General features: G+C 43.1%; 1 protein-coding gene across 1 annotated transcript in view; it reads left to right on the plus strand.

Moving 5' to 3' along the window:
- PRMT2 (protein arginine methyltransferase 2) overlaps window positions 1-12,418 on the plus strand; it is a 42,075-nt gene that overhangs the window by 22,742 nt on the left and 6,915 nt on the right. The window contains exons 7-8 of the mRNA XM_012810306.2: window positions 5,169-5,344; window positions 8,999-9,128. Coding sequence (XP_012665760.1) covers window positions 5,169-5,344; window positions 8,999-9,128 — 306 coding nt within the window. The remainder of the gene's footprint in view (window positions 1-5,168; window positions 5,345-8,998; window positions 9,129-12,418) is intronic.

Raw genomic sequence — 12,418 nt, forward strand, 5'->3', positions numbered from 1 at the left:
CTTGAGGCTCTGTCTCAAAAAAAATAAAAAATAAAAACCTCCTGCAATTGAAATCTCCAGACCTGAATGATTTCACTGGTGAATTCTACCAACACATTTAAAGAAGAGTATTAGTAACTCCAATTCTGAGCAGATACTTTCAGAAAATAGAATTGGAGGGAGTACTTCTCAGCTCGTTTTACAAGGGCAGCATTGCTCCAATCTCAAAACCAAAGTAGTACATGATATGAAAACTACAGACATATAACCATCATAAGCATAAATGTAAAAACCCTCAAGAAAATATTAGCAAATTTAGGGATGGCAGCAGGAGGCCATGTCCCCTCAGCTCCCAGGAGCTTTCAGCCTTGCCTGCCCAGCACCCAGCCTCCTAGCACCATGCAACTCGCCCTGCATTTCCTCACAAGAGCCTCCTGAGCTCCCCCACCAACTGCCTCTATTTCCCCAGGAAGGGTTTTTTTCTCACTCCCTCCCCTACAACTTTACCCATGGGACAGATGGATGGCTAAGATTCCCAAGAGACAACTTCACTGAGATGTCCAGTAATGATGATGGTCTGATGCTGAGGCCCCCAGCACTTTCAGTGGCACATCCGTGAGACCCAACTGCTCTGGAGCCTGAAGAACAAGAAGAATGAAAACCTTTACCCACCTCCCCAAACTCTCCAGCAAAACCACTGCAAGGCTGTCCATTGGTGCTAAAGGAACTCAGCTAAGCCAAAATCACCCTGACTCTCTGCTGTGCTGTAGTCCTGGGCCTGACAAAGTTACTGTCATGAGTGGCAATCAGCTGCGCTTGGCCCCCAGGTTCTATGTTTTAAGGTGGTGTGTTTTTTTCTGGATGTTGCATTTTCATCAGATTACCCATTTAAGCACCAAAGCTTACTTTCTGCACCAGAGTCTCTCACTACAACATCAGCAGTCAGGGAGTCCTCTGTCTGAACAGCTTTAAAGACAACTGGTGCTGCTTTGACTGTTTCAAAGCTTATGCCTTCTGACAGGCAGGGGCCCTGTAGTTCCTCAGATCAGGAGCATAGTACCCTATGTGCGACCAGCAGAGCAGAACATGCAGAACAGCTGGGTGATGAACCAGGCAGCATACAGCACAGTTCACGTGATGTGTGTGCAGTGTGAGGAGCAGAGGCATCTTCTCGTGGTGCTACCATTCATCCTGGCCTTTACCATCTGGCTTCTGTGCATGAGGTATGACCGTTAAGTACATGAACTAGAAAAATTGCTACGTGCCTCACTGCTGAATATCACCATGGTCACCTTTGAAGTACTCCCCTTGGGAAGCTATGCACCAATGCCAGCACCAAGTCCACCCTTCAGAGCTCTTTTTCTGGAGTGGTATTAAAGATGTTGTCATATTACCCTTGATGTCTTGAATGTCATAAAAATGTCTTCATTTCAATATTTCCTTTAAAAGTCATTGGGGGCCCAACCAGGTGAGTAGGGCGGGTGTTCCAATATAGTTATTTGTTTATTGGCTAAAATCTCTCTCATAGTGCTGTGTGAGCTGGTGCATTGTCATGATACAAGAGCCATGAGTTGTTGGTCAGCATTTTCAGTTAAGATTTTCCTGTTTCTCTGTCAGTGTTTACTTGGTCTGCTATACTTCTCAGTCAGCCAATGATTTTGATACACAATTTGATGAACTTTTGTAATGTTTTCATTTGTACTGTTTGTTACTGGCCGCCCTGATCTCTCTTCATCAGCGATACTTTCTCTCTTCAGAAAAAAAACATTTCATCTATTTGCATACTGCCATTTTTCTTCATGGGATTATCTTCATAAACTTGGAATACCATATCTCTGATTTTACTTCCACTTTTGCCAAGTTTAACAAGAAATTTAGGAGTGTTTGTTGCTCTAATCCAAGCTCCGACATTCTTGCCCTGGTACACAAAAACACACAACCACAAGACACTGCCACATGTTGACACAACACAGCTGTGAGATACTGATACACCAAGGTTATGCAACCTTGCTGAGCTTTTTGTACAGTGCTGCCAACATAAACACATAGTGATGAGTTTGCAAACTTAATTGTCAGGCCTCTGTGCTTTATACTGATTCTACCCTCTGCTTTTATCCTTTGAAGTGTGGGATTCCTGGAATCCCAGGAATTCCTGATACCTCCATGGAAAGGTAAATGCTACCAAGTACAGAACTTTGTAGCTGTAGATTAGTTACATTTAAAACACCTTGGAAGTCTTGCTTTTGGGATATCAAAGTGTATTTTGAGAGCAGGTACTTTCCCAAAGTGTATTTTGGGAGCAGTCCTGAAGTTTGCTAAATATTAGGGCATTTTACCCTAATCCATTATCTTTATTTTTTTTATGTTATTAATATCATCATTATTATTTTTGAGACAGTCTTTCTGTTTCATCCTTGGCATGTGTGGTGTGGCATCACAGCTCACAGCAACCTCAAACTCTTGGGCTTAAACAATTCTCTTTCCTCAGCCTCCAAGTAGCTGGGACTACAGGCACCTGCCACAACGCCTGGCTATATTTATTATTGTTGTTGTCGTTGTTTAGCAGTCCTGGGCTGGGTTTGAACCTGCCAACTTTGGTGTATGTGGTTGGAGCTGTAACCACTGTGCTACGGACGCCAAGCCAGTAATTCATTATCTGTATAAAGTTAAAAAGTTGTTGTAGATGACTAAGAATTATGTCATTAGTATTAAACCCAGATCTGTTTCTGAATGTGGTAAATGCTGTTGTGAAAAGTGTTTTACCTTTGTCAGTTTGTAATGAGAGGATTTCCTTTTACTCTTTGTAGCTCAGAGCACACCTCACGTATCATCTGAAAACACAGTAAACATGCTCCTGAGAAAAAAAAAGTTAGCAAATTTAATCCAGCAATATATAAAAGGAGTAATAGTATGCAACAACAAAAAACAAGGCTGGTTCAATGTTTCAAAATCAATCAACATAATCTACCATATCTACCATTTTTCTTCTTCATCTGAAAATGGATGAAAAATAATGACTAAATTAATACAGACAAAATTCAACATCAGTTTATAATACAGTTCTCAGCAAACTAGGAATGGAAGGAAACACATCCTGATACAGGACGTCTACAGAAACCTACAGCTAATATCATACCCGAGAGTCAACACCTTTCCCCTAAGAGTGGGGACAAGTTAAGATACCCACTTTTACTTTCCCAGAGTGCCTAACCAGTGCAGAAAAGACAGAAGAAGTAGATTGAAAACAAAGAAAGGAAACCATCCTTGTTGCCAGATAGCCTGATCAACTATGTAGAAAATCCAAAGGAATCTACATGAAAATTTCCTAAAACTAGTAGGTGAATTTAATAAGATCACAGTATAAGGTCATCATACAAAAGTCACATTTTTATATCCTAGCACTGTACAATTGGAAACTGAAATTAAATAATACCACTTACAGTAGCTCCAAAAAATAAGAAATGCTTAGAAGTAAAGAAAAAGATAAATTGGATTTCGTCAAAAGTAAAAATGGCTACTCTGCAGAGGACAGTGAGAATGAAAAGACAAGCTAATGGTTGAAAGTCTTGCCAATAACATATCCAGTGTGCATCCTGAGCATACAAAGAACTCTGAAAACTCAACAGGGAGCCAACAAGCCAGTTGAAAAATGGGCAAAACCTTGAGCAGACTCTTTACCAGAGTGCACGTGTGGACAGCACGTGTGGACAGCAAGGTCAGCAAGAGTTGTTCAGCATTATTAGCCACCAGGGAAATGCATATGAAACCCCCTTGAGCTATCACTGACACCTATTAAAATATGGCTAAAATTAAAAAAGAAATTCTGACAGTGCCACATGCTGGGGAGGATGGCTGATGGGCACATGGAAGACAGTCCAAGGTTTCTCACAGAGTTGCTCACTCCCTACTACGTGATCACCAGTCCCACTGTCAGGTGTTCACCCTGCAAAAATTCAGGCTATCTTCACACAAAAGCCTGCATGCAAATGATTATATTGCATCTATTAATAATTGCAAAAAAACTGGAAAGAACCCAAGCATCCTTCATCAGGATAATCCTCGATGGGTGACTTGGTGTATCCACACAGGGAAGTACTACTGAGCTGTAAGAAGGATGGAGCCATTGGAACAGGCAGCTCTGTGGGTGACCCTAGAGACATCACCTGGAATGTTCTCAGGTTACGACTGCATGATCTCATTTGCAAGACATTCTCAAAAAGACAAGAAACATAGGGATAGAGACCAGGTGCCTGGTTTCCAGAGGCTGGTGGGTGAGGAGGGTGAGGGCTGTGTCTCAGTGGCGGTGCTGTGTCCTGGCTGTGGTTACAGATCTGTGCACAGTCCTTAAGTTCATAGACAGTGCTCCAAAAAGGCTGATTTTACTGTAAGATATCTTAAAAAGATAAAACATTATATGTATGTATTTTTCTATGTGTGTGTGTTTGTCTGCAAGTGCAGAAAAATGCTTAAAGATAAACGAAAGAGTGATAAAAACAGGTCCTTTTGAGTACTGGGTTTACTTGTGATTTTTATTTTTATGTTTTTCTGAGTAGTCTAAATTTTCCATACTTAAGATCTACTACTCAGATCATAAGCCCTGCTTGAGATTATTCAAGAGAAACTGTTGTTTCTTAACAGCTGTGGTATGAAGTGCAGATGCTCTGATGGCCTGGGCCTCACCTCCCTTGTGCCCTCTGTAAGTTCTAGTTCAGGCAGGATCCTGGTTCTTGGCTCTCAGCTGTCCCACTCATTTTCTAGAGGGCATGAGTGGGTGGTACAGATGGTCAAGTCATACCTGTGTGGTTTGCAGGTTTTTAAGTAGTGATTTTAGTCAACTTAAGCATTGTGATAATTCCCCAGATAATTCCCCCGAGCCAGTTTTAAGTTAGAGGCCTGTAACACCTGTGGGGAGGGCGGGGGGGGCAGTGGGCAGCCTGGCAGTTGTTGACTCCTGAATGGCTGAGGTAGGACAAGAGTAAAGTCATCTCTATAGCCGTGGTCTAGCCCTTGATGGGAAATGCTGTAGATGTATCCATGACCATGATGACTAGGGTGAATGAGTGAATAAATCTGTGGTAGGCTGGCCTGCCTGGAAACATTCTTGGAGCTGGCCCTGTGAGACTCTCCAGAATGTTCCAAATGCCAGGCCTCAGTGGTGCGTCTCCTCTGTGTCTCTCCTTCTCATGCAGTTCGAGTTCATGATTGAGTCCATCTTGTATGCCCGGGATGCCTGGTTGAAGGAGGACGGGGTCATCTGGCCGACCACAGCCGCACTGCATCTTGTGCCCTGCAGTGCTGACAAGGATTACCACAGCAAGGTGCTCTTCTGGGACAATGCCTATGAGTTCAATCTCAGCGCACTGAAGTAGGTGTCCACAGCGAGCGGGGCTGCAGTGTCCCAGGGTGGGTGCTGGGCTGGTGGTGCTTCCTGAGTACTGGGAGACTTCATGCAAATGCTGCCTTTGCCTTCTGTGAACCTCAGGTAGAGGGGGGGATTCTCTGTGGAGACGCAGTCACCCTTGTTTTGGGAAAACTATCCTTGTGCCCCACATGACCTCAGGAGCCCTATGTCTTGGGCTGCCCCTGTCTGGTGTGTCTGCACCAAGCCAGTGCCTGCTGCTAGGGGAGGTGTGTGTAGGGAGCCTGTGGAGAAAGCTCCACCCTAAAAGGTACAGGTGCTTATGCCACAGAGTAACACGCTCCTTGTAGACCTGTGTGAAGCTGATCTGAACTCAGTACCTGCCTGAGAACTTTGCATGTAGTTTTTGATGCCTTGATTCTAACAGATGTGATGGGAATTAAAATGTCTTTTGCAGCTCAGCACCTGTGGCTCAAGTGGCTAAGGTGCCAGCCACATACACCTAAGGTGGTGGGTTCAAATCCAGCCCGGCCCGCCAAACAACAAGGATGGCTGCAACCAAAAAAAATAGCCGGGCATTGTGGCGGGCACCTGTGGTCCCAGCTATTTGGGAGGCTGAGGCAGGAGACTCGCTTGAGCCCAGGAGTTGGAGGTTGTTGTGAGCTGTGATGCCACGGCACTTTACCCAGGGGGACAGCTTGAGGCTCTGTCTCAAAAAAAAAAAAGTCTTTTGCAATATCGGTTTCCCAAATATAGTAGGGAAAAGAAGGTTGTGTTGAAAAATGAGGTCTTTATTCCCATCGAGAGCTGAACATTTTTAATGAGGATCAGAAAATGTGTTGGTGTGAATGTGATACCCTTCCTGGTGTTTTGCAAAGAAAACAGTTGTCTGAAGTAGTTGATATCCTTGTCTTTAACATGGACACATTTGTACAGTTGAGCTTTAGTGTTTAACATGAAATGATTTCCTCAGTGCTGTCTCTGCAAGGATGGGTGGCCCATTCTGCTGTGCTTTCTGTAGGAGAAGCTGCGCATCCACTGAAGGCAGGGCACGGTTCCTCATCCCCTAACTGTACAGGAAGCACAAGGTGCTACCTTTTTTGTTAAAAATCCCCCCCCCCCAAAAGAAAAAGTAATTCAAAGGTAAGAAATCTTCCCCAGTTAGTGTGTGGAATCATTGCAGCCTCAATCAAAATCCCCATGAGAAGAGGTGGGACCAACACTCCTCACCAAGGGGCTCTGTAGCTCATCTGGGAAGAAATGAGTGAGAAGGGCTAGGAGACTTTTTTTTTTCTTCAGACAGTTTCACCATGTTGCCCAGTAGAATGCTGTGGCATCACAGCCCAGAGCAACCTCCAACTCTTGGGCTGAAGCAATGATTCTCTTGCCTTAGCTTCCTGAGTAGTTGGAACTACAGCGCCCACTACAATGTCCGACTATTTTTTGGTTATAGTTGTCATTGTTGTTTGGTAGGCCCTGGCTGGATTCGAACCTGCCAGGTCCAGTGTATGTGGCTGGCACCCTAGCCACTGAGCTACAGGCGCCAAGCCTGGCTGGGAGACTTTTTAGAAGGACAATGAAGAGGTGCTTGTGCTCCCAGACACAGCTGGGTGACTGGAGCAGTGTGTGCCTGGAGGGGGCAGTCAGATGGGCAGGTTCAGGTGGAACGCATGGGACAGCAATCTCTGTATCCAAGAATGAAAGTGCCACAAGGTAGGAGGGCAGGGAGGGCTGAGTGGCACATTATTCTGGGATACTTGATTAGTACGTTAGGAAAGGTTATTTTCTCCTCTCACTTCATATGTTAAAATTTAATTCTGTGTAGATTCTAGAGTGTTGTTTTACAGCATTAGCATCGCTTGTTGACTGCAGGTGTCTGTGGGGTGTGCCAGGTCCACTCACATGGAGAGGTCAGCACTGGGCTTAAGCTTATGGTATTTGACAATATCAATTGAATGAATGAGTCAAAAAAATTTTTTTTTCGACAAAGTCTGTGCCAGAAATCTGCAAAAATACAATTCTAGAAGGAAGTAACTAATTAGGGAAAGTCATTTGCAGACAGATCTTAGAATCAGTTAGAAAATGATTAATATCCAAATGAAAATTTATAACCAAATCACTTGAGCAAGCAAATCACATAAAAAAATAAAATTACTAATAAGTATTTGAAATGTTGTTAATAGTTAAAATGCAAATTAAAACAAATGCTATTTTGCCCAACAGATGAGCAAAGATTAAGTTAGAATCTGTGCTTCTTGGCAGCAGTGGAGGTGCCTTTGGCTTATGCTGAGACTGCCTGGGCTGTGGAGCGTGGGCTGGGGCATCAGCGGCCTGTGTCCCCCAAGTCACTGCAGGGCTTTCCACTGAGACTGCCCCATCTAGGATTGTGTGTCATGGTGTGTTCATGCATGTGAGAAACAGTGGACACAAGCAGCTTAGCATAGGAACGTGGTTAAATTACTGTGTATCCACCTGACAGAGGACTGTGCAGCTATTAAAGAAACCGTGTTTGTTTGTTTTTTTTAAACCATGGGTTTTTAGGGATATGTAATGATACTAGAAGTGTTTAAAAGATAGTAAAACTGTCCAAACAAACCATTTTTACAAAATGTTTTGTATTTTGCATAAGTAAGTAAATATGTGAATACATGTCTTTGGGGGAGAATACATCAAATCCTATGGCAGGAATATGGCGAATTTAAATTTTGTCTTTATACTTGTGTATGTTTTATAATTTTCTTATAAATTTATAATTATTTTTAATATCAAAATGCTCAGAAATATGTACATATAATGGGATCTTTATTAAAGCATTTATTTGCTATTTCAGAAGTTCTTTGCTTTATTTCTTAAACATTTCCATGGCGAATAATATATGACTTTCTGGCAAGCACAAGGGGAGGGAGTGATAGGCAGAAGGGGAGGTTCAGTTGTTTGTTTCCATGTGGAATTTATATAACAACACATGTATTTCTCCTAAAATTCAGGCTCAGATGGGCCAGTTTAGTCCTGCCAGTGTGTCATATTTATCTTAGAGTTACCTGTGGCAAGAGTACTTTTTTTATTTGCTATGGGATAGAAGACCCACAGAAAGCTGGGTACAGTGGCTCACATCTGTAATCCTAACACTCTGGGAGTCTGAGGCAGGTGAATTGCTGGAGCTGAGGAGTTAAAGACTAGCCAGAGCAAGAGCGAGACCTCATCTCTACTAAAAATAGAAAAATTAGCTGGGTGTTGCGGCAGGTGCCTATAGTCCCAGCTACTTGGGAGGCTGAGGCAGGAGGATTGATCTATCCAGGGCACAGACTGAGACTCTGTCACAAAAAAAAAACAAACAAAAAAAACTATAGAAGGTATTTGAAGTAAAGTAGATTATAGAATTAGAGAAAACACACCGTCACGCCTTGTGTTCAGTTCCCTGGGAATAAGACATAAAAGGGGAGCACCCCATTCCTCACACATTTTGGTGTGCTGTCCAGGTGTGGGCTCCTTGATGCCCAGGTGAGCACTGGTGGGCAGAGCAGGATCCTACGGGGAGTGAGGGAGGAAGGACCTAGCACTCTGCTGGTGTGGAAGAAAAGCCTTATGGCAGCCACACACATTTCAAAGCCCAGAGTGTTGGTCAGGACTCTCAACAATTGTTTTGCTCTTTTTCTCTAGATCGTTAGCAATTAAGGAGTTTTTTTCAAAGCCCAAGTATAATCACATTTTGAAACCAGAAGACTGTCTCTCTGAACCGTGCACTATATTGCAGCTGGACATGAGAACTGTGCAAATCTCAGACCTAGAGGTGAGAAAAATTGGAATTGTTCCTTCTTAATGTTTTATAGACTGTGAAATACTGAGAGGCCTGGCACATTGTAAACTTTCAGTGAATACTGGGTGTATGTATAACTAATTATTTTATTATACAAAAAGTATACCTATAGACATTTTATTATTTTTTTCCCATCTTTTTAAATGTTGTATTCTGATTATCTTTCATATTTTTATGTTGTTTTCTTTTTTTAGTTTTTTACATTTATGTTTAATAGTCTCAGCAACTGCAAAATCAAACAAATTATATTCTATTTCATCACGATATTTGAATTAAAATTTGTTCCCAGTGTTCTTAGCTATGGTTAATGATAGACTATTAGAAGTTATTCCCTAGTTCCTCTGCAGCCAGTGGGCATGTGAGTCCTGAAAGGTTCCGGACCCAAGGATAAAATCATTCCGAGACACGAGAGGAAAGGAAAACACAAATCCAATTCATGTGATTAAATCCAATTCTTGCAATTCATGCCAAGTGGTGGTTTTATTCCACTTAGAGTGCAGGTGGGGTGAGATTCCTGACTAGAGAGAAATCCATACATGGGCTATGGCAGACAGAGATTTAAAGTGTTAGGGCCACCATGATTGGTGGCATTGCTATTTCCTGGGAGAGACATGAGTGTGGTCCTTCCTGGACAGGCCATGAACCTGACCCTGCCTGGGCAGAGCAAGTTTATTTGGGCAGGTACCTGATTCTATCATACCAGCTTCTTTAGTTTATTATCAGGAGATAGGGTAATGGGCATGGCATCTCTTTGACTGCTTCTTGCCAGGGGAGGGGCTGCATGGGCTGCCTGTAAAAAGAAGGGGAGAGGGTAGAGGAATGGGGAAGGGAGAGGTGTTCACATGAATTCTTCTTCTTTTTTTTTTCAGTTTGAGGTGGTTGTTATCCAATAGTGTGAGGATATGAGCAGTTTTCAGGTGATTGCTCAATAAATCAAGAGATGAAATAAGGAATTGCTGATCCATAACTGAGAATGAGAGGAATTGTAATTAGTGATTTTATCATCATTTGAGGTCTATGGGTAAGGGAAAAAGACCAGACTCAACAGGAGGGGTAGCCAGAAGGAAAAAAAAGAAGGAAGAAGAAAATTGGATTTCTTTAGGGAGATAAAAGTCTTGGAAGGTGTCCTGTAGCCACAGATTTTTAGAGGCTTCAAGGAGGTCGTTCCAACTTTGAACATGTGAAAGTAGGCAGGCATCCTGAGAAAAGTTATAGAGAAAAGGAAAAAATCAGGGAGGAACGTTACACATTTATTATGGATGGGATTTTTCAGGGATCCTGGTGAATTTAAGGTGGTGGGGGACAGTACTTGTAACTTCCAGTGATAGTTCTTCAGCGTTGCAAGCTTTTCTGTAGGACATAGTTTTATTCGGGATTGGTGCATCCAAACTGGGGGGTCCACAAGGCAAACAGCCATGGGGGTGCTGTAAAGAACCATGTGAGGGCCTGTCCAATGAGGAGATAAAGTCTTGTGGGACAAGGGAGGAGAACTTGAGGAGAACTTGTTGCCCTGACAATTGGTCTATGACTTTCTTTGTTGAGGGTTAGGGTAAAATCTGATTGTTTTTCTAAGTTCATCTCTAGTTCTGCCATACATTATTTCAAAAGGGCTCCAAAGGAGGAGTTTGCGAGGGGTGGAGTGAATGTGAGTAAGACAATGGGGAGGAGCTTTATCCAATTGTGTTTGTGTTGGAGTACTAATTTTGTGAGATATTGTTTAAGGATACTATTGGTCTATTCTGCTTTTCCTGATGATTGGGGTCTGTAAGGCACATGTAGATGACACTGAATTCCTAGGGTTTATGAGATTTGGGAGGTGATGTGGCTGATGAAAGCTGGGCCGTTGTTGCCCTGAATAGAGCTGGGGAGACCAAATCTAGGAATAATATGGTGACCTTTACAGTGAATAATGGCAATTTCCTTTGGAAGTGTAGCTCCATTTAGGAAGTCTTTAAGTGTGGCATTGACAGTAGAGGAGCATTGGGTGGTAATGAATCCCCTTTCTTGCTATATGGCTGCATGGTGGATTGGTAAGGCTTTAGTGAGGGCTGAGAGTCCTGATTGTTCGAAGTGCTAGGGCAGAGTAACAGAGGTGATAATGTGGGAAGAAAACACAATGGCAGAACCTGCCTTGGCAGTGGAGTGAGCAGTGGGCTTAAAAGAACTGCCATTAATAAACCAGGTGTTTTCAGGATTAGGTAAGGGAAAAAGAGAAATATTTGGAAAAGGGTATAGTGTTCCAATAGGATCTACAGGGAGGTCAGATTGAGAGAATGGAGGAGTTGGGGGAGCAGGATGGGTAGTAAGAGGTGTGAACCAGCGGGAATTGTTAAGGTTGCTTACAATTTTGAGAGAATATTTCTACCTAGTAGGGGAACACTACATGAGGGAATAATAAGGAATGAATGCAAGAAAGAGTGTCCAGAAAGTGTGCACCATCAAAGTAGAGTAACTTGGTAGTGGATTACATTACCATCAATACCTTTCATTGAGATCCCTGTCTGTTCTAAAGGACCTTTATAAGATGGCAGCGTGGAAAAGGTTCCTCCCACATATATAAAAGAAGAAATTGGCTTATCTTCCACTAGCAAATTCCTCTGGAGTTCAGATTTTGTAATTGTCCAGGGGGCACTCTAATCCTCCGGAACCGTGAATGTTCAACAGCTAGGCCCAGGTCAGGAAGGTCAGGAAATTCAGGCACATTTCGGGTGCGTCAGAGAACCAGGTTTTCAGGAGAACCTGGGCAGAATTTAACCCCATTCCGGGAATGTCTGCGAATCAAATTTTCAGAAGAATGTGGCTAGGTAAACTTCCAGTGAGATCTTCTGCAGGCTAGAAGTTGTTTATGGGGAGGTTTTGGCTTTGGGTATAGTTTTGCCCAGTGACCTGGACTGCCACATTTAAAACACAGTCCCAAGGGAAATCTTGGTTTTTTTTTTTTTTTAAGAGTACCCTGGGGAATTTTGAGAAAAGGGGCAGCACCTGTGGCTCAGTGGGTAGGGCACCAGCACCATATACCAAGGGTGGTAGGTTTGAACCCAGCCCTGACCAAACTGCAACAAAAAAAATAGCCAGTGTTGAGCAGCACCTGTGGCTCAGTGAGTAGGGTGCTGGCCCCATATACCAAGGGTGGCGGGTTCAAACCTGGCCTCAGCTGAACTGCAACCAAAAAAAAAAAATAGCTGGGTGTTGTGGTGGGCGCCTGTAGTTCTAGCTACTCGGGAGGCTGAGGCAAGAGAATCACTTAAGCCCAGGAGTTGGAG

Source organism: Otolemur garnettii, unplaced genomic scaffold, assembly GCF_000181295.1.
Source record: "Otolemur garnettii isolate 467f Iridium unplaced genomic scaffold, OtoGar3 scaffold00128, whole genome shotgun sequence".
NCBI lineage: Eukaryota > Metazoa > Chordata > Mammalia > Primates > Galagidae > Otolemur > Otolemur garnettii.